At 39.9% G+C, this 21,940-nt stretch overlaps 3 protein-coding genes across 5 annotated transcripts; 1 reads left to right on the top strand and 2 right to left on the bottom strand.

Annotated features, from left to right (window-relative positions):
* The first annotated feature begins 9,358 nt into the window (after nt 1–9,358).
* On the top strand, nt 9,359–15,610 carry LOC121989844 (DEAD-box ATP-dependent RNA helicase 15-like). 2 transcript variants are annotated; one of them, XM_042544139.1, is made up of 12 exons: nt 9,359–9,520; nt 9,627–9,743; nt 10,418–10,518; nt 11,093–11,265; nt 11,345–11,576; nt 11,717–11,835; nt 12,369–12,425; nt 12,493–12,677; nt 13,350–13,494; nt 13,588–13,671; nt 13,748–13,811; nt 15,324–15,610. In XM_042544139.1, exons 2-12 carry the CDS (start codon nt 9,628–9,630, stop codon nt 15,332–15,334), a joined length of 1,287 nt encoding a protein of 428 aa, XP_042400073.1. In that variant the 5' UTR covers nt 9,359–9,520; nt 9,627; the 3' UTR covers nt 15,335–15,610. The 2 variants fall into 2 exon arrangements, with proteins under 2 accessions (XP_042400073.1, XP_042400074.1); XM_042544140.1 differs by lacking the exon at nt 9,359–9,520 and having other exon boundaries at nt 9,729–9,743; nt 10,981–11,265.
* Nucleotides 15,611–15,814: 204 nt separating this feature from the next.
* On the bottom strand, nt 15,815–20,173 carry LOC121989845 (dihydrolipoyllysine-residue acetyltransferase component of acetoin cleaving system-like). Of its 2 annotated transcripts, XM_042544142.1 has the most exons (10): nt 20,002–20,173; nt 19,703–19,913; nt 19,201–19,283; nt 18,944–19,044; nt 18,071–18,166; nt 17,865–17,918; nt 17,326–17,474; nt 17,112–17,229; nt 16,944–17,031; nt 15,823–16,297 (listed from the first exon to the last, which is right to left on the bottom strand). In XM_042544142.1, exons 1-10 carry the CDS (start codon nt 20,087–20,089, stop codon nt 16,113–16,115), a joined length of 1,173 nt encoding a protein of 390 aa, XP_042400076.1. In that variant the 5' UTR covers nt 20,090–20,173; the 3' UTR covers nt 15,823–16,112. The 2 variants fall into 2 exon arrangements, with proteins under 2 accessions (XP_042400075.1, XP_042400076.1); XM_042544141.1 differs by having other exon boundaries at nt 15,815–16,297; nt 17,112–17,474.
* A 433-nt stretch (nt 20,174–20,606) lies between these two features.
* Nucleotides 20,607–21,474, bottom strand: LOC121990714 (TPD1 protein homolog 1-like). Its single transcript, XM_042544797.1, has 3 exons — nt 21,358–21,474; nt 21,213–21,281; nt 20,607–21,108 (listed from the first exon to the last, which is right to left on the bottom strand). Exons 1-3 carry the CDS (start codon nt 21,425–21,427, stop codon nt 20,717–20,719), a joined length of 531 nt encoding a protein of 176 aa, XP_042400731.1. The 5' UTR covers nt 21,428–21,474; the 3' UTR covers nt 20,607–20,716.
* Between the last annotated feature and the right edge of the window lie 466 nt (nt 21,475–21,940).

The following is a 21,940-nucleotide window of genomic DNA, read 5'->3' as shown; positions in this document are numbered from 1 at the left end:
TAGGAACCCATGCTTTGGTTATACCCTTCCTAGTTCCATGAACCCTAGAATCATTTGATCTATGGTATTGGGTCCTAGACACTAATGAGATAAAACTCGATTCTTTGGGTTGATAACCTATCCCGGCTTTGTTGTAGACTGCCCTTTGGGCATTTAAGATCATGTCTAATGTCTTAGAGCTAGTTGAGAATTTCTCAAGCATTTTCTTGAGCTTCTCAACCTCACTCTTCAAAGCCTTGTTCTCATCTTCAAGAAGCTCTAGATGGAGGTCATCAACCTCATCTTCCCTAAGAGCCTTTAGCATTTCTACTTCTTCTTTTAACAATTTATTTTCTGTTTTCGACTTTTTAAGCAATGTAGATAAATGAGTAATAGTCTTATAACATTTTTCTACATGAGAAGAGGTTACCTCTTCATCATCCGAGGATGATGAGGCCGCGTTTGAAGCATCACTTGAGTTGCCATCGCTTCCGGAGTCCTCCCTTGCCATGAGTGCTAAATGGCGAGTGCTCTTCTCCTTCTTCTCTTCTTCCTCGGATGAGCTTGAAGATGACTCATCCCAAGTGGCCTTAAGGGCCTTCTTCTTTTTGCTTCTTTCTTCTTTCTTCTTGGCTCGTTCTTCCTTCTTCTTGGCTCGTTCTTCCTTCTTGAGCTTAGGACACTCACTTCGGTAGTGCCCTTTCTTACTACATTCATAGCACGTAACGTTAGATTTATCAATGTTCGGATCATTAGGTTTACCTTTGTATCTTCGGCTTCTTCTCATGATCCTCCTCACGAAATTCGCCATTTCGCTTGATGACGATGATTCGCCTTCGTCATCGGACTCGGAGGAAGAGGTGGATGAGGAGATCTCCTTTTCTTTCTTCTTTTCCTTCTTCCTTCTCCCATCCTTGCTCCTTTCTCCTGCAACAAGAGCAATACCTTTCTCCTTTTGGCCTTTGTTAGCAAGTTCATGTAATTCCATTTCACAGAAAAATTCATCTAACTTGACAATTGAAAGATCCTTGGATACCTTGTAGGCATCTACCATAGATGACCACAAGGCATTCCTAGGAAAAGCTTTAAGTGCATACCTTACAAGATCGCGGTTTTCTACATTTTCATCTATGGAATGGAGACCGTTAATGATCTCTTTAAACCTACCATGAAGTTCACTTACATTCTCATTTTCCTTCATGGTGAGGTTCTGGAGTTGGTTGAGGAACAAGTCTCTCTTGGCAATTCGAGAGTCCCGAGTCCCTTCTTGAAGCTCAATGAGCTTGTTCCATAGATCTCTTGCACTAGTAAAAGGACCTACCTTGACTAGTTGGTCCTTGGCGATTCCACATTGCAAGGTGACCATGGCCTTGGCATCGGCTTGTGCTTTGCGGAGTTGTTCGGTAGACCACCTTGACGATTCGAGCTCCTTACCTTCCTCATCTCTTGGTGGTGTGTAGCCTTCCTTGACTGAGAACCACATGGCAATGTCCGTCTTTAGGTAATACTCCATGCGTCCCTTCCAGTACTGGAAATCTGCCCCTTCAAAGTAAGGTGGTCGATTTGTGCTAAAACCTTCCCTCATGGCCATCTCTTTGCTCTTAGGTTGTTAAGCCGGATGAAGAGCTCCAAGCTCTGATACCACTTGTTAGGATCTTGGATGGCTAGAGGGGGTGAATAGCCTCTTCAAAAGCTAAAACTTAAAGATAAAACTCACACGAGTGGTTAGCGCAGCGGAAAACAAGTTAAGAACAGAATAAGAATAAGAGAAGAAACAAAGCAAACCACAGTGACTCAAGTGTTTACGAGGTTCGGGGATAACTTGCCCCTACTCCTCGGTGTCCGTAAGGTGGACAAGCCGATCTTCGGTAGATCAACCCCGGTGAACACCCGGCTATGAACTTTCTCCTTCTCGGTGGAGTGACCTCTCAACAAAGTCTCAACAGGTATGTAGAATATAGCACAAGACTTACTGAGATTGGTGACTTAGGAGAATGAAAATTAAGCTTACAGTCACGCGAAGGTCAGTGAAACAGAGAGCAAGTCGAGACAGCCGCTTCTCAGCCCCGAGCGTCAAAGCTTTTGCACTGATCGACAGAGAGTGTTTCTTTTTCTTCCCCAAGAGAACTTCTTATTAACCCTCTCTTCAACCAGCCTTTTATGTCTCTGCCATCTCTGCCTTTCGCCCGCAACGGATCCCTGCCAAACTACAGCAAATCTCTGCATCCAGCCATAGCATCGCCAATCACGCTTCTTTCTCATCTGATCATCTGAGCTCACACCAATGGAATTCTGGTCTTCACTGGTGTCTCTGAGCTCCACCCAATCACCATGAGTTGAGCTGATCGATGCCAGATCACCGCCAGATCGCAGCCACGACTTTGCTGCTTTAACAGGTTTACAGTGGAACATAGCAAAAGTTTCTCTGGTATCCTCTACTAATGAAGCTCAATTTGAAATCAACCAATTGCAAATTACCAGTAACCTGCACCTCAAAATCTTGCAGCAGATGGTTAGAAATATTTAGGCAAAAGCAACTTTGAATCAGAAAGAATCAGAGAAAGTGCATGCAAAACAGACTATAGTATGGATCGGTCTGCAGACCGATCCATACGTTCAAATTTCTTTTTCGATCGTTACTGATCGGTCTGCGGACCGATCAGGAACTAACCTGATCGGTCCTCAGACCGATCAGGTGTCGCGCGCACAAGCCTGATCGGTCTCCGGACCGATCAGGCATCAATCTGACCGGTCCCGAGACCGGTCAGTATCGATACAGTAGCATACTTAGTTCTCACTGATCGGTCGGCGGACCGATCAGTAACAACACAGTATGCTACTGAGTGTTTACTGATCGGTCCGTAGACCGATCAGGACACACTTAGTGTCACTGGATCGGTCTGCCGACCGATCACCCGTGCCACTTGTGCCACTGGATCGGTCTGATGATTTAAGAGGCAAGCTTCCAAGCTTGCTACCCTTAATCCTGACAGTCCGGAGACCGAGCTACCGAGCTCTTCTCCGACTATACATGCCAAGTTTCCATACTTGGACTTCCCAATACCGGATGTCCGATCACCCTTGATCCATCTGGATTTTCCCGCAGCTTCACTCACCAGGACTTTCCAATTGCCTGGCTTCACTCACCAGGACTTTCCAATTGCCTGGTTTCACTCACCAGGACTTTCCAATTGCCTGGCTTCACTCACCAGGACTTTCCAATTGTCTGGCTTCACTCACCAGGACTTCTCCAATTGCCTGGCTTCACTCACCAGGACTTCTCCAATTGCCTGGCTTCACTCACCAGGACTTCTCCCGTGCCAAGCTCCTTGCTCGGACTTTTCCCAATCAGATTAATCAGGTCAACCAAGTCAACCCTGATTTGTCTGAGTTAATTCAATATCTGATTGAAACTTAAATCAGTGTCAACATCAAAACAACATCCAGGTCAGACTGTATCAACACTCTTCAGGGGGAGAGTTTTTCAACAATGGGGCATTTGTTGAAGTGTGCACAAAATTAAGGCACGGGTTAATGTGTGCTCAAAGATAGGTTGATGTGTGCCAATAGGAGGAGAATGTGTGGTTTAAGTTAGACCTTCATTACCTATGGGGGAGGTCATAGGGGGAGAATGAAGGGAACCAACATTCATACTTTGACATGAATGGAGTTAAGGCTATGGGATTAGCTTAACTCAGAATGGTCCAAACTTAAAGGTATTGTCAAACATCAAAAAGGGGGAGATTGTTGGTGCAATATCCCTTAGGTCAAGGTTGACTGGTTTGACCAAGCTTGAGTCTTGGTCATAGTTTCGATGTTTGACAATACATGTAGACACATGGATAATGCAGGTGCAGTTGTTCATATGGGGAGATTCTGATCAGGGACTGATCAGTGTGAATGAAGAAGAGTCAAGTAGGTATACCTGACTGGAAGGAAACCCTGGTGAGTGAAGCCAGGTGAAAGTCCTAGTGAGTGAAGCTAGGCAGATGGAAATCCTGGTGAGTGAAGCCAGGTGAAAGTCCTAGTGAGTGAAGCTAGGCAGATGGAAATCCTGGTGAGTGAAGCCAGATTGAAAACCCTAGTGAGTGAAGCTAGGTGAAAGTCCAAGTAGGTCAAGAGAGTGACCGGATACTTGGCATGAAAGAAAAGTCCAAGTGGGTCAAAGGGATTGACCGGACACTTGGTGAGGGAGTCCTAGCAGGTCAAGGGAGTGACTAGATGCTAAGCATGACGTACCAACAGGTTAAGGTTGACCGGATGTTGGTTTGGGAGGTTTGGGACTTGGTTTTGGGCAAAAACCAAGTGCTGTATCGATCAGTGGATCGATCCAGGCTCTGGATCGATCTAGACCTTTCCCAGCGAACAGAAAGCCTCTGGATCGATCAGTGGATCGATCCAGAGGTCTCAATCGATCAGTGGATCGATTGGGACGCTACTGCTTCACGCGATAAGCGCTGGATCGATCCGTGGATCGATCCAGGCGTTTTTCCAGAGCACAGAGGCGCTCTAGATCGATCCGTGGATCGATCCAAAGCCTCCCCGATCGATTGGGAATAATCGAATCGATTGGGATCCGACCGTTGAGTCGTATTTGAGCCGCAGGCAAGCGTTGTCTTCGGAACTTCTTCACCGATTCATTTCAGATCTTCACCAGCTCCTCCACAGCTCTTCTCAAGCTCGAGATTGCCAGTTCTTGAAGGTTCTTGGAGGTTCTTCCAAGTCAAGAGGCGGATCAAAGCAAGGAGAAGAAACTAGGGTTAGGACTTTTGCACTCATTGTAAGCTTGTGAGCTTGTATTTCATTACCTTTCCCTTTCTTCTTGTATTGAGTCTTGTAGGGCTTCTCCGCCCTTGGTAGTTACCATAAAGGAGAGTTTTATTAGTGGAGGGTGTGTGTGTAGGTGTGGATCCTTGGACTAGTCACCTCTTGTGAGGTGGATACCAAGTAAACCAACCGTGTTAGCGTTGTGTGATTTGTTTCTGTATTTTCCGCTGCACATCTTCGAAGAAACAAGCAACGCCGAACACCGGGCACGCGACGAGCTATTCACCCCCCCCTCTAGCTACTTTTGGTCCTAACATTGTCGTCGGTATAATCAGTCTTATTGTTGCTTTCACTTCAATTGTACTTCACAACTGTAATTCTTATTGTGATACTATAGTTGACCGCGGGCCTTCAAGTAGGAGTCGAGATAGGCTCCGAACGAAGTAAATTCTCGTGTCTTCTGTGTGCTTGTGCATTTTACTATTTCCGCTGCGTTATTACTCGTGTTTTACGAAATCGTTTGTGAAAGCCACGAGCGCTATTCACCCCCTCTAGTGCGTCTCAATCCAACAATCCTCTGATTGCAAACCAAGTAATCCTTTTGTGCATCTATATTTAGTTCTTCTTATTTCTTTTTATAAAAGTGTCTGTTTTAATAAAACTGTAAAGTTTGAGAAAGGTTAGTTTTTATTTGCAAGACTATTCACCCCCCTCTAGCCGACCTCCAAGGGACCAACATGCACCTCCAATGGCACTAATCCTTTTCAAGAACTTTGTTGTTCATCCACTTGAAGGCGCTTCCAATCCCATTCGAGGTGCCTCCAATCCCATCCGAAGCGACTCCAATCAACCCAAGATGCCTCTAATGACTAAAATTTCATCTGCGAAGTTTATCTGTGAGGAGGTGCCTCCATCTATTCAGGGCGCCTCCAATATTGTTCATCCAAAGGGCCCTTCATCCAAATGAGGCGCCTCAAGCACTGTTCATCCAAGACTTATTTTTTACTTAACTCCTGCAAAACTTGTTAGTCCAAAGAAGGAATATCTACTGAATAGAGTTAGTACACAATAAAATTATGAATTAAATATACTAGGATATAGTCTTGGTCTAAACTTATATTTCCAAAATAAATCTAAGTTAGACCAGTGCCTATAATCCCACTAGACTCGTCCTTATTAGATCTCTCTTCTCTAGTTATTTACCTAACTTTACCTACCGAACATCTGATCCTCTAGACTTATTTGGACTTTCTCAGGTCTTTCTTAGTGTCTGATTAACTTGATCGACTAAGACTTGTAAGTACCCCGTGATGGTTTTGATATGATCAACCAAGTCAAGTTAGGTCATATTGCCTTTTGATGCCTTGTGTCTAAGTGTGTAGGAACTTAGGAGCACAGGAAGTAGAGCAAAAGATGTAGCTAGCAAGAATGATGACACGCAAGAGAGTTGATGGGCTCGGTGCATCCGAGGGATGAGGCGCTGAGGAAGAGTACGCTTGCGGATGAGAAGGAAGCGTACAGTGGTTCCAAGGGACGAGAAACTGAAGCGGAAGGTTGCTCGAGAAGGCCGAAAAATGAGTTCAAGTTAGCCCTATTCCGGATGGTCGAAATCACCCAAGCAAGCAGAGCTTGAGCAGAAGCCCAGATGAAAAGTCAACTTACCGTTGACTTTGGTCCAGGCGCTTGGAACTTATCCGGGCGCCCAGACCACTTCGGATGTTGAGGGCACCCTCGAAGGCGCCCTCAGTTGATGAAATTTGATAGCTCCGGGCGCCCAAGCGAGTCCAGGCGCCCGAACCGCAACACTTATCTCTCACCACGTTGTCGCAATCCATTGCATCGTGAATAAAATTTTATCCACTCCTAGGCGCCCGAAACCATTCCAAGCGCCCTGATCAGCACTATAAATACAACCCTAATTTCAATAGTTGAAATACAACACTTGTAAACAATTTCTCTTTCTAGTCTACTACTATGTGAGGTGTCCACGTTGTAAGAAGTTACTCCACCCAAAGGAGTCTTTCATAGTGAGCTTAATTTGCTTTGGATTAGTAATCCCCTGATTGCAAACCAAGTAAATCTTTTCTTGCCTCTTTCTTTTAATTACTTAGCTACTTAATTCTTTTTATACAAGTGTTTGTTTTAATCAAGCTATAAGATCGAGAAAGGCTTGAGTTTACATTTCAGGGCTATTCACCCCCTCTATCCGACCGCCAGAGAATCAACAAGACTTACTTGCAATACTGAATTAAGACAATAAATATAAAATAATAAAGTAAAGCAGTGCTAACATATTTCAAGATTTGTTGGTCCGATCAACAGTGCGAGATCGACTATAAACTATTCGATCACACATGCTTGGAGTTTGCTTCTCTAAGACTTATCATTACCTAGAGTTATCTCCCCTTAGGATTTTCCATTGCTTAAATTCACTTACTAAGACTTTCACCACCTAACTTCACTCACTAGTTTCACTGAGTAGAACTTTCACCGCCTAACTTCACTCACCGAGAATTCCAACACCTAACTTTACTTACTAGGGTCTAGCTTTATTTACAAGGACTTTTACTGCCTAGCTTCACTCACCAAGACATCCACCACCTAGCTTCACTCATTAAGACCTTCACTGCCTGACTTCATTCATCAGGACTTTCCTTTGTCTAACCTTCAATTAGGACTAGTCACTCAGTAGACTTCTCACCTACCTAACCTCCAGTTAGGACTACCCCTGTTAGTCATCTAGTCCTAACTAGATTTTTCTCTTCCAAATATCAAGTCCTGTTTGGATTAACCTTTAGTCAAACTGACCAAACTTAGGTACATTGTCAAATATTGAAACCCTAGAGGCTGATTGCACCAACAATTTCAATACAAATAAATTAATATAAAAAAAATGAATTACATAAATGAAAAAAATAATAAATTTTATAAAGATCATCTTTAAAATATTCACTACATACCATATTTTTTTAAATACTTTCATAAAATTTAGAATATAATTTAAGTTGATCTTTTGTCATCCTACTAGTATCCTCTATAAAGATTTCATACTTCTCCATTGTCATCTCGTGCTTTTGCATCTTAATTTGTTCTCTTTATAATTCTTTCATTTTTTCCACATATTAACAACTCTCATATCGTCAATGTCTCTAATTTTGGATTTATCCATTCTTTTTGTTGCCTTTTGCCCCATCGGATGAATATAAACTTCGTAATAATCCACGTCAATAGGAGTATCTGATTGGATGAGAATGTGTATTGTGTACCCCTTGATTCTAAGGTCTTGGATTGTTTGTTAGCATGGTGACAAGCTTTTTGTGAAGCATATTTCTCACAATCTATGAGAACTTGCCAAATATGTTCATAGTTGAAGAATTTATTGTAATGATTTTTCTATCACATTTTATGTGCTCTCATGAGCACATTTTCATCGCTCCACCCACTTTCATGATATGCATAAAAGTTATTGTATATAACTATAAATTCATTCACCATTGGATGAAGCTTGTAGAAATGCGATTTTTAACTTTTCCCAAAGTTGCTCCACAAATTCATCAGACCGATACTTATTGTAGTAATCCACAATTCGTTTCCAAAAAGTTTGTTCCTTTTAATTATTATCGATGATTGGATCAGTACTAATATTGATTCATGCACTTACAAGGTGTATCTCTTCGTCTATTGACAACTTGGCTCGTTTGGTGTCATGCACACGCAAACCCACTTCATTGCCCAACTCTAGAATCTCAGATAGTGCTACTGATTATTTGTCGGTCCTAGATACGTCTATGCTAGCCGACCTTGATTTGTTCGAGAGCATGAATGATGGTTGTAGAGAAGAAATTTCATAAGAAGGGGGTGACTTTATGAATTGATTTGCCATGGATTGTCAATATTCAGGAGGGTACATATAAAATGAAGGTTAAGGGACATTACTCAGAGGAGTCGACAAGTTTTGAGAACTTTAAAAATTTAGAGAAAATTATGAGATGTATGGAACATTTGAAAATTTTTGGAGGTAGTTTATGGAAATAGAGAATTGAGAATATTAAATATCAAGATAATTGTGTGAACTTTGCAAAGTTTGTTTTCTCAAAATTGAAAAAAAATCTAAAAAATTTAGTATACTTTGGATCTATTCCGTAAGAATGAAAGATGAAATAGATTAAAAAAAATAAGATAACGATAAGAATGGATAGCTTAATTGAATGTAGGATCAATGAGAAAAACTTAGAAGAGAAGATAAGCTGGCAGCCGGTCAAACAGAGTTCCATTTGGGAAAACCTCTATTGGGATGTCCTAAATAAGGGCGCGAACATATGGCCCAAATTGTAGGTAAATAATACAGTAGGTAATATATGTTTGGGCCTTCGTCGTCTCGGCCCATTTGTTTTATGGGCCATTCAAAAACAACACATTGGATGCACGTGATTCAAGTGGATCCGAAACGATTCTGCTGCATCGGAACAATCTCGTTCGTTAAAATCTCTCACACTACTCCAGTTTCTTAATCAACGGTGGGGCTGCTGAGATCACGCCGCTCTCGTTCGCCACTCATCCAGGCCGCCATTGGATCGGCTTCGTCAACCCTTTATTATCCAACTTTCCCCTCTCCTCCACTCCTCCCATTCATCCTCCAAACCCTAGCCTCCTCGGATCTCTCCCATTTAGGATATTTTCTCAAAACCCTCGTCGTCCTGCTTTCTATTTTTCTCCTGATTTGTTTCTCTTGCAGACTCTATCTAGCTCCACTTTCCAGTTTTCGTCTGCCAAGGTGATTCTTTTCGTTTTCATTTTAGTTTTTTGGTGCGACTGATGCGTTTTCGTTGTAGATTTTGATATTATCTTGTCCTGATCTTTTTAATCTTGATGCGATATAGTATGGGGGAAGCCAAGGATAACGATGTTTACGAGGAGGAGCTCCTGGACTACGAAGAGGAGGAAGAGAAAGCTCCGGATTCGGTCGCTGCCAAGGTTTCCGGTGAAGCAGTGAAAAAGTAAGAACGGATTTTTACCAGTCTTCCGCTATTTTTTTGTCTTTTTCACTTCATATTCATGGCGTGGTTCATACTGTATAAAGGGTTTTTCTTTGTTGTGGGTTTTTTTTCGTCGTTACGATTTCAATCAATTAGTTGCTTTTTGTTGTTTATTTATTGCACGTTTATAGTTATGGTCTGCTTAAAAATTTCCTCATTCCAAGGATTTTCTCTAGTCAGAAACTTCGTTTTATTCTAGATCTAGCGCTGACGTTCTTTGTTTTCCTTTTTCCCGTTCTCCTGTGCATATTTTCATGCAAAGCTAGATTTTTTTTAATCAAATTGAATTATTTAATAAGTTTATTAGGACAGAAATGCTCATGAATCTAACAACTTAGAGTTGTTACTATTCCTGTGTGGCCGCCATGTTATGCACATACTTTCTCTGAAGCTGGAGCAGACGAATTTTATTTTTCATCCTCACTGTACATTATTCGATGCGATAAATGTTTTTTTCTCTTCCCTTAACTGAAGTTCCATTAGATTGATCTTCGTGGTTTTTCTTCCTTATATCTTTCTTTAGCGTCTATTTTATTACTGTCGCATAATTTTGTTTTCTTTTTTAGTCTGGGTCTATTTCCACAAAATTTGTACAAAAGGTGAAAACTGTTTACTAACTATGATAAAACGTACAGGGGTTACGTTGGGATTCACAGTTCCGGATTCAGAGACTTTCTGTTGAAGCCAGAACTCCTTCGTGCTATCGTTGATTGTGGTTTTGAGCATCCTTCCGAAGGCAAGATACAGTATCATTTTTTAATGTACATATTTTAATTTTTTGAGAAATGTTGATATGGAAAATTTTGATTGGTTCTGGAACTACTGTTGAATAGCTCAGCATTTTAGATTTAGTTTTCTGTCAGATGTTCATACACTCCAATTCACTTAGTAGTTGCATCTAATTCGTTAAAATTAATTTTAGTCTTTAAAGTTTGTTCATAATATAAAATATCTTCTGGTACAAAAGAGGGCATTGTGTTGGCAATAGTTCAATTTCATCTTAGGCGGATGAGGTAATCATTGAAATTATATAGAAGTGGATAGATTCAATTAAAGTACTAGAACTGTAGACTTGCCCTATGCTCATTTTACTTTCTTAATTTGAGAGCAAATCAGGAGAAACCCTATTTAAATTTAAATAGATTTCTCGTTTCATCATTAAGTGGATAGATGCATAAATCTTTATGATATTTTGCAGGTAAAGATCACTTGCATGTTTCTCAGTTTGGTGGAGAATAGGGTAAACCTTTCCATTAAAGGATCCAGAAGATTATTTTTTACTTACTGGGGTACTCCTCAATTTTCATCAGTACAACATGAATGTATTCCACAAGCTATTCTGGGAATGGATGTTATTTGTCAAGCAAAGTCTGGAATGGGTAAAACGGCGGTTTTTGTACTTTCTACTCTTCAGCAAATTGAGCCAACAGCAGGCCAAGTTGCTGCACTTGTGATGTGTCATACAAGAGAATTGGCCTTCCAGGTTTGACTTTATTTTTAAAGAATGATTTCTGTTGATTTTGGTGGTTCTAGAATTTTGATTCATATTTATATTTGTGCAGATTTGCCATGAGTTTGAGCGATTCAGCACGTACTTACCAGACATCAAGATTGCTGTATTCTATGGGGGAGTTCACATCATGAAGCACAAGGACATTTTAAAGAATGATTGCCCACATATAGTAGTTGGCACACCAGGAAGAGTGTTAGCATTGGCAAGAGATAAAGATCTTAATTTGAAGAATGTGAGGCATTTTATTCTTGATGAATGCGATAAGATGCTGGAGTCACTTGGTATTGCATGATGACATTCAATTTTCTTTTTAACAATTTTTCTGTTGTAATCTGGCTTCTTTCTATTTACATTTATTTTATCTCTTATGTTCACTTAGATTATGGTATTTCTTTACACTAGTTTACCCTTTTTTTTGTAGACATGCGGAGAGATGTACAGGAAATTTTCAAACTGACACCGCACGACAAACAAGTCATGATGTTTTCAGCTACTCTCAGCAAGGAGATACGCCCAGTCTGCAAGAAATTCATGCAAGATGTAATGTCATAGAAGTTTTGAGTTCTTTCTTCTGATTTATTTCTGGCTTCTACCTTTGAATCACATTTAGTTTGTTCCTGGTCAGCAGGCATCCGAGTTACTTAAATATGACTAATCTTATAGTTAGATGCAGATTGGAAAGTATGTTTTGAGTAGTATGAGGTCCAGGTCTTGTAGCATTCAACCCTCCCTCAAAACCATACCAAACACTTTCTTGAGTATCATCCTTCATCCAACTCTTGGGCTTTAAGGATTTTATATCCCTTTTGAGTGGATACTTGTTTGGGTTCCTTGGTACATATTCCTTCTACTGAATGATGGGGTATGTATAGTAGAGGATGTTCGTTGGGCTTTCTTTATGTATTTGGGGCAGGTTAGGAAGGTCAATCTGTGTGGATTGACAATTCCATTGGTATGGCTAACTATTTAGCACAAAGCTACAGCGCTGTCAGTATCATTCAAATGCTACTGGAATCAGTTAGCCTGAAGAGAAGACCCTAATCCTCTTTCATCTGACGTTTCTTGCCTTTCAGCCTATGGAAATATATGTTGATGATGAGGCCAAGCTAACACTTCATGGTCTAGTACAGGTATTATACCAACTTTCTCTGATTATTCTGCCGTTCATTCTTCACTAAATGTTGGTCATTGTTTCAGCATTACATCAAATTGACTGAGTTGGAAAAGAATCGGAAGCTGAATGATCTTTTGGATGCACTGGACTTCAATCAAGTAGTGATTTTTGTGAAAAGTGTGAGCCGTGCAGCTGAGCTGAACAAGTTACTTGTAGAATGCAATTTTCCATCGATCTGTATACACTCTGGCATGTCACAGGAAGAAAGGTATGCGTTTGTGAGATTATTAGTCCACTTTCTGGAGTACTCATTTTACATTTTTTTTTCAGTTGCATGTTTTTAACAATGCTTGAATGAATTCTATTACCACAAGTAAAAAAAAAACTCATTGAAAATTATATATTGGATACTATCCTTGAATATTTTTGCACTGAAACATGTCATGATTAACACCAGCATGTCTGTTGTGCTTCACCATAGATTGGTTTTAAATGTGATTTTTCTACATCCCCTCCCCTCCCTTCAAACCTTTTGTCTATCTGTTTTCATAAAATTCTTTTCCTAATACACTACCTATTTTTACTTGAGTACCTTCTTCTGTTTTCATTTGACTAAATTGAAATAAATGATTTTTGCACAATCGCTGTTTACAACCTATCAGCTATCTCAACCATCTCTCTGCTAAACTTTTAAATGCCTTCTTCCTAACTTCCAACTGTCACTGTGACATATCAGTATCTCCATCAAGATCATCTATGCCTTTCCATACTCTTCACTCCCTAATGACTCTGGGATTTTTAATAAAAGTCTTTCTGTTCCATAATTTCTGTTGAACGACATTCTGAATCTTCTGTTAGTCTATAAAGTTATGAACTTTCAAGCTTATTTCCCTGTGTATCAGATGTCGATAAGTAAAAATGAGAAATTTCTTTCTTGCAGGTTGACAAAGTACAAGAACTTTAAGGAAGGGCTCAAAAGAATTCTTGTTGCTACAGATCTGGTTGGGAGAGGAATTGATATTGAACGGGTTAACATCGTGATTAATTATGATATGCCAGATTCTGCTGACACATACTTGCACAGGGTAATATTCCTTAGATTTAGCCCTTAATTAAAGGGAAGTGAATTTTTGTCAGTTTGCTAGTCTCGTATCTGATTTAGAAATGTTCTTCTTCAGGTTGGAAGAGCTGGTCGATTTGGAACTAAAGGACTTGCTATTACATTTGTTTCATCGGCAGCTGATTCTGATGTCCTTAATCAGGTTAGTTTGCTGCTAGTTCATTGAAAGTCTCCTGTGATTTGATTAAAACTGGTCAATGTATTGCTGTTACATGAAGGTGCAAGAGAGGTTTGAAGTAGACATAAAAGAGCTGCCTGAGCAGATAGACACTTCAACGTACAGTAAGTTATACATTCTGTAATAATAAATTTCTGATGCGTCAGTTCCTTGATCAAACAATGAACATATGAATAACATTTTATACAATTCCGGAGAGGGAAAGAAAGTTCATTAGAAGTCAATGTTGATATCTATTAGAACTTAATTCAACCATTAAATAAAGATTGAATTCTATGATATAATAAATAGGATAAAGAATAAGTGGTCAAAATTGATGCAAAAGTGGCAATTCTTCATTTATGATGATCATAGTGTTAGCAAAGGGTTTAGTTCATCAATCCGTTCATATGTGGTTGTGTTTGAGTCAAGATAATGTTTAATTGTTTACTTTAGGCTTAGTATTGCTAAAGGAATGTGCTCGCCATGCCACCAAATTTTAGCAATTATAGGACATACTTTTAATAGGAAGGGGAGCCTTGGCGCAACGGTAAAGTTGTTGTCATGTGATCAAAATGATCACATGTTCAAATCCTGGAAACAACCTCTTGCAAAAAGAAAGGTAAGGCTGCATACAATGGATCATTCCCCGGAACCCCGCATGATAAGAGCTTCGTGCACCGGGCTATCTTTTTTTTTTTATAGGACATACTTTTACTAAGATAATAGTTCATTATTTGAGCTTTGTAATTGATTTGCATAGCCCATCTACTCACCAAACTATAGGGAGGGCATTACAGAAGGTAATAATTTGTAATTAGTGTGTAACACTACTGGGTTGAATTTATTTGTTCATCCACAACAATTTTTTGGTTGATGTACCACAAGGGTATGAGTTGATTGTTTGTGCTAAGATAACTAAGGCTAGTCTTCGAGGCCTTGGACTTGCTAGAATCAAATGACAACAATTTGTTGAACATATAGTTCATGGCTCTTGCTTATTGTATTTGTAATTGTTGTGGCTACCAGGCCAACCTTCACGATAATTAAGAGAGATTTCGAACGAAGGTGTGTTTTTTTTTTCAAGTAGTATGTGTTGTTAAGTTCATCAAGCTTACATAATTACACAGTAAGCTTTTAGCAGCAATAGCTCATCATTCTGGATGAATATAGTAATTATAATTTGCTGAGCCACCAGATCGTTCACTAATTTATTGCCATCACAACTTATCTTACCTGCTATGTATACAATCACAATTTAGTTTAGGCCTACAAGACTTTAGTTTATATAGTGGTGCGGCCGACGTGAGTCACTTGACGTGATAATAATAGTCTTGTTATTGGGCATTATTTGGACTAGGAACATGTAAAGAATTTTGGTGGTTTGAGAAAGTGGGAAAGCCTGTCATATTTTAAACATTGGAAAAATGCAGTTTTGTGAAGAATGAAGCTATAAAGTTGGAGGCAAAATAGGAAAACCTTGTAAACTTGTCTATGTTTTTCAAGAAAAATTTTAGAAATAAAGAGGAAATGTCTACCTGATTAATATTAATTTATTTTTTGTTAGATGGACAAATGCCATTACATATGGAATTAAATTTTTTTTTCCTCTGAACAATTCTTCTGTGTTTTTGTAGTGCCTTCGTGATAAGCTCTCGCAGGAAAGGCTCTCCATCGATTTGTAGGAAGGGTCCATGGGCTTTGCTGTGTTGGATTCCTACTCGTGTTTGGCAGAGAGTTGTAGAACTTGTATTGTTAAAGATTAGACCATATTTTAGCCACTCACACCCTTGTGTTGGACCAGTGTGGTTGATGTTCTAGAGTTTATAATTCTCTCGTCTAATCCGTAATTATTTACCTTGTCATGTCAGTTTATCTTTTTAATGTATTCTAAGTGTTCTAATTTCGAATATTATTTATTTCATGGAGGGAGATCAACGTAGCTAACCTTATATGGTTAGAATGATATTATAGGTTTTGGTTTTTTCATCCTTTCTTTTATATCTTCTAATACGTAACATTTCTCTATAAGCTTTTTCCCCATTTTGCACACATCTTACTTATTTACTACAACATTGTTTACGGGTGGGTGTCGTAGGTTCATACAAAGTTGTCAATAGATCTGGATTGATTTTCAGTAGTTGCGAAAAGCCTTGTTGATTGTCGTAATCCTTTTTAACAAGGTTTGGGTGTTCATCTTCTCTGGTTGAACTATAGATGATTATGATGACCAGAACATAGTAAGTAGATCAAAGTGATCAAGAACTTGACAAAAACACAAAATAGACAAGGAATGGAACCTCCAGGTCCAGGCATGCTGACCCACTATTACAGGGGCCTTTATGCGGTTACAAGGCAAGGCTCTCCGACATACTAGTTCTGTCCCAAAAGAAGCGTATATGTTACCTGCCCCATAGGCTTCAGTTCTATTTCTGGACTAAGAATTGCAAGATGCAACTCTTAACAGTTCTCGTGCTTGTGAAAAGGTTCCTCAAATGCTCATATCCCATAAGGAAAATTCCAATGACATAAAGGAAGCTAAGTTGCAACTTCCCGAGCAATTGATAAACTATCAGTAGACTACTTAACAAGCCACGGATTGAGAGACAACCTGCAAATGGAATAGGCAAGTTAAAAGTATTAAGTCAGTCACCCCCAAGGATATATATGAGCCATTTACCTAAAAGTGTCGTTCATGATTGGTACACCAAAAGAGTCTTATAGTTTTTTTTTCAAATGAAAAGATACTACAGATCTATTCTATAGATATTTTCTCTATATGATTGGAGCTTACAATTTTTATAATAGCTAAATTCAGGAATAAATTTATAAATCAGATTACAAAGTGAAAAGGGGACAAAAAATTGACGCAGAATGATTTACAAAACAATTTATGACAAGATCTAGGGGTGAAAGAAAGCATTTTGCATATTTGTAAACCTAAAAACTAATTAAAATAACTTTTTTTTAATTTAAATTGTGCTATGAAAAATGACACAAAATGTGCCACGAGCTAATTTAGCTTCAGCAAAGATTCAGGTCAAAAAATAAAATTTTCAAATTGTGAAATCCAGTGAAATCTAAGATAAATTCATCACCTTCACTGTGCAAATTAATTTGCAAATTCGCTTGCAAATGGGAAAAAAAAATCACAGCCAGAGATATTATGGGAGGGAAAATAATAGATATGCATGGGTATTTATATAGTTTTGATGAATAGTAGAGAGCTTTTTTTGGCAAAATTCTCTAATGGATACCTGTTTGTCTTTCTGGAATATAATACCATTCTTCAGGCTTCTGCTTGGATTTTGAAGCATTTATTAGATTCATGAGAGCCTGATTAACCTGTGAAAAGAACATTATCTTCACTAATAGATAGTTAAGTTTAAAGTTTCATATTTTTTATTATTATGGATGATGAATACCTCATCTGTCCTTTCATGTGTCACTAAATGCCCAGCTTGAAGTTCCACCATTCGGGTAGATGGTTGAAGCATCTTGGCCAGCTTCCTTGCATGATCTAATTGAGCAATAATATCATACCTAACATGTATCGTTGCATAGGAATTAGGTTTCTCTCTACTTTTCAAAAGAGAAAAATAGCACAAGAAGAGATGAGTAAGCTTGTCCAGTACCAACCTGCCATGGATAACTGAAATGAGAAACCGAGATGATCGAATTGTGTCAAGCTCCTTTGCTGTCATTTTATGTTTCCAGCAAGCATTGACTTGGCCTTCAAAGCCACAGTTAGATTGCATCCCGGCTGATGATATAGCTTTTACATACTCCTGAGATGCCAAAGTGGTATAAGAATCATCGTAAAAGTACAAGAATAATAAATATGCAAAAGAAAGGCGTATCAATCAAGGATTGTCTACAGAAATTACCAGCTTAATCAGTATGAAGATAGGAATTATTTAAAGATGAAAGAAAGAATCTAAACTTACACAATATTCATGGTAGAGGAGCATAAATTTTATGTTGAAAATTGTCAATGACATGAAGTTTTTTGAAACTAGACTAGAACGATTCTTTCAGAACTAAACTTTATTTGAGAACCCATGCTTCGTGCTTGTAAAGGCTATCATGGTTCCTTTCATCTAATCCACATGGCCAAACCATCATAATTTTTCAATGACAACATAACTACATGAGATCAAATTGCCAACATCACTTACTTGGTAAAGGATTTCTCTTCTCGTATGCAATCCAACATATTCGTTGAGATATTCCTATACAACACAAAGCACAAACTCAATTTATCGATTATAGTGTCAATAGATTTGGGAATAATGGGAAAACAAGAAGCTGTACAATTACTTTGAAACAAAATAATTTTCCTATCTTTTAGTTGAGTGTGGAAATTATTTTCATGTCGACTGACCTTCGTGTAATGGGTCTCCAGATCAACAGTAGCTCTTTGCTCTGGAGTTTTTGCTCTCAAGAAACGATACGCAAGGGATATAATTTGTCGATCAATCTGCATAAAAGGCAACAGATATTTTGACTAAGTTATCACGGATGCATGCACATTCACACAGACAATAATAATAATAATAATAATGTGGAAAAAACAAAGTACCAAAATAAAGGTACAATTCATTTAAACTGTCCTAGACGAAATGCTACCGATCAAATCTTCAAAAACTAAGATATCTAGAGAGAAGTTGAAGAATTACCGTGAAACCTTCAAGATCATTATGGAAGCAATCCACTCCAACCAAAAAAAAGTTGACTGTAAACACACATTGGTCTTTGCTTAAGATTGGTGCCAAGCAATAATCATGCAGGAAAGAATTGATTAAAGTTCTGAGGATTTTTTTTTTTCTATATTGAGTTATTATCCCAATTAGTCTACCCTTAGAATACGAACTTTCAGGCTATTGAGGGTCATCTAACTTGGTTGATCGTTTCACTGAATCTGAACCTAGAAGTTTTAAGTCAGCTATGTCATAAAGTATATCGTACCGTTGTCCACATTATACATTTACCTGTTCAACTCTGAAGTATCTTACCTAACTGGGCACATAAATGAAAGCTTGAAAACTCATCTGCTCTTATGAAACATTCAGCTAGGAAAAAGAAGAATTGATAAACTCTTAAATGTTTATTCTCTGTTTCCATCAACTAATTAGTAGTGGGTATGTAATGGCATTTTGTATCATCCTAACACAAACAAGCTATACGCTAACAAACAAACCACCCATGAAGTGAAAACAAGAAGCAAGAAAATCAAGATACATGTCAACAAACCAACCTTTGGAAAGCACTCAAAACCACCTCCAGTGACATTGAGCAAAGCCAATGAACAAATCCGCTCTGGTGCTAATGCTGCCAATTTGCAAGCTATCATTGCACCTGATTCCAATCAGCATAGATTTATAAGTTTAGGTGAGTATGCCAAGAGTCTCATCCTATCCAATTTAATAAAATTCGATATGTATTAGCAGTAAGGTCACTTCAGTTAAGTAAAGGTCAAAATGGTACTGAATGAAAGATACCGAGTCAACTCACCCATTGAATGCCCGAACACGTGAGCCCTTTTCCAATCCAGATGATCCAATAGGGCAAGTGCATCTTTCGCCATTATAGTGGTTCTGAAATACAAGAAATTTTGTAAAAAATTTAACAGATCCGCATCGATATACATTCTTCAATAAGAAATTTAAGATTTTATGACTAGATACCGGTGGCAATCTATTTGTCATTGTCAAACTATAAGGCAAGCAACCAGAGAAAATTCTGAAATCGAAAAGTCAACCAAGTGGTTAATATTTTGCAGATTTGTGCGTCTACTTGCTGATTCGGAGTTGAAAATTCTCTTTTCTCCAATGGTTAGGAAGAATAAAATTAGAAAAGATCAAAGGAGGGGGAAAAAGCATGATAAAGCATTCTAATTTCTGAGAACTTCCAACAGATGAAATAAAGTTCGAGCCTGGCTTTACAATAACGATGCCCTCCGAACACAGAAGTAGTAACATTACCACAAGAATGAGTAGCAGAGCAAGAAGCATACGTGTATTGGGATTTTTTCATGGGTATTGAACTCTCGCCCACCCCACGATTGTCGAAGCAGCAAACCTCGATCCCACTCTGCGACTCCTCATCATCGCAATCCAAGTTCCCATCGCCATCGATAGACGCTGCTTCCTCCTCATCGTTGGGTTCAATCGCGCCCGTCAACCCCTTGATCTGGGGTTCCCACGAATCATGCGTCGCTGCCAATCCTTCACAAAAAAAAAAAAAAAAAAAAAAAACGATCGCCATTCAAAACACTGATCTATTGGAAAAGCAAACAACAATCCTAAAACCTACCAATGATCAGGAGGACTTTGGTGTTCCCGTGGCCAAATCTCCTGTAGAAAATCCTGGTACCATCCTCGCTCGATCCGCAAAAAGGCATTTCTATTCTCTACACAATTAATTGCTCACTCGTTGATTTCCTTCGGAAATCGGAGAATTTCTAGAGGAGTGAGACGATCGAGGGGTCGGTGAGCGAAGGGATGAGTGATCTGCATTATAAAGGTTCCCGGCGTCGAATGGGGCCAAAAGATCCCGCCCGTCCCAAAGCACGGGAGCCGCCAACCGTCCATCATTTCGTGATCCGCGGCGATTTACCGTCCGATTAGGGAATCACATTCCAAGTCCACGACGTGGTGTGTTATTAAAACGCAGGTATTAATTAATTATAACAATTGAATATTCACTAACGGCAGACTTGGTCAAAAATTCCAGCTTCAACAATGTGAAACATTGACCAGACTTGCTCCGTCGAACTACTTTTGACTTTTCGAAGGATCAATTATTTCTGTCCTTTTATTGACAATTAACATTAAATTTATGGTAGGCCATAGAAAGCGGTTCCTTGATAGCAAATGGGCCGGCCCATGTTACAAATGGGATAGAATAAAAAGCTGGAATATACTGCAGAGAATATATTTCACTTAGTTATTAATTCAACTGATCCGACGTCCATTATTACACGTGGCGACCAATTAATCAAGCAACTGGAGAGAGGATCTCTCGGTGATTAGCAGGCGCCGGAGGCGACGGAGAGCGGGTAGGGAAACGAGTTAGCGTACTGGAAGGAGACGGAGCCTCCCGGCGCAATGGCGGCGCCGTCGTTGACGAGGCAGTCGTCGAAGCTGAGCCGTCGGAAGACGCGGGGGTTGATCAGGCGGGCGGAGCTGAACCATCCGCATCGCACGTGGATGACACCGACGGCGCAACTGCCGGCGCAGGTGTTCAGAATCTGCACCGTGTAGGTCGGAATCCCGTTGGGAAGCGGCGCCGTTTCCCCCTGGTACAGCAGTATATCTTCCTTTGAGCAAAGTCCTTCTTCCCCCATCCGCTCCTCCACCTTCAGCGACATCGCCGGAGGATTGGTTCCGGCCAGTGGGACGTTGATGGCGGAGGTTTCTCCTTCAGCATATATATATAAGCGCCTTAATTTTGCACGTAAATGCTCGCTCGAGCCAAGTCAAGATAATTACGAAAATGTCACTACATCGTGGATTTCATCTTACCGTTAACTAATACCTTCGAAACTTCCGCCGTTGGGTCAAGTAGATCGACGCCCACTGCTGCTTCCATCGCTACAAAGCAATAATTTACATATATATAACGACAATGCCGGCCACTTCCCTGCTTAATTAATTGGTGCTTAATTACCATGAAAAAGCAGAGCGAAGAAGAAGAGGTAGGCAGAGCCGCCGCCGCCGATCGAGCTGGATGATCCCATGAATGATCGATCTCCGGCGCGTGAATTGTTGGAGAGGCTGAAATTATCCACTTTCCTTGTATTTATACATAAAGGTCGAGACGCTCAATTTTACCTGAAGCCCCCACCACGTCGTGAACCGATCAACACAATGCGATAGGAATCCGACGGTTGTTATCAGTCGACGTCAACTGTCCGTATTCAATGAGCCGTCGGTGGCGAAACCGAGAAGCTAGCTAGCTTGCTCGCTCGAAGATTAATAAACAATTGCAGGTGATGCATGGGACCGACCGCAAGGAGAACATTCTCCGGCGGATGACGGGCTCCTCCTCGGATGCTGCTCATCTGGCCGTCGGAAATGCCGGTGGGGAGGGAGGTCCGATCCTATTCTATGCGCCTTGGTAAGCGAGAGGATAAGACACCGGCCGGGGCCGGACATAATGTATCTTTGACCACCGTGCGTGGGACGTCGACGCGACGTGGCGGGGAGACAGCTAAAAAGATTGGGATTTAACGTGAGCTCGATGGCTGTGA

Source organism: Zingiber officinale, chromosome 6B (assembly GCF_018446385.1).
Source record: "Zingiber officinale cultivar Zhangliang chromosome 6B, Zo_v1.1, whole genome shotgun sequence".
NCBI classification, from domain to species: Eukaryota; Viridiplantae; Streptophyta; class Magnoliopsida; order Zingiberales; family Zingiberaceae; genus Zingiber; species Zingiber officinale.
Note: the sequence above shows the minus strand (reverse complement) of the source record. Positions and strands in the feature narration are given on the sequence as shown.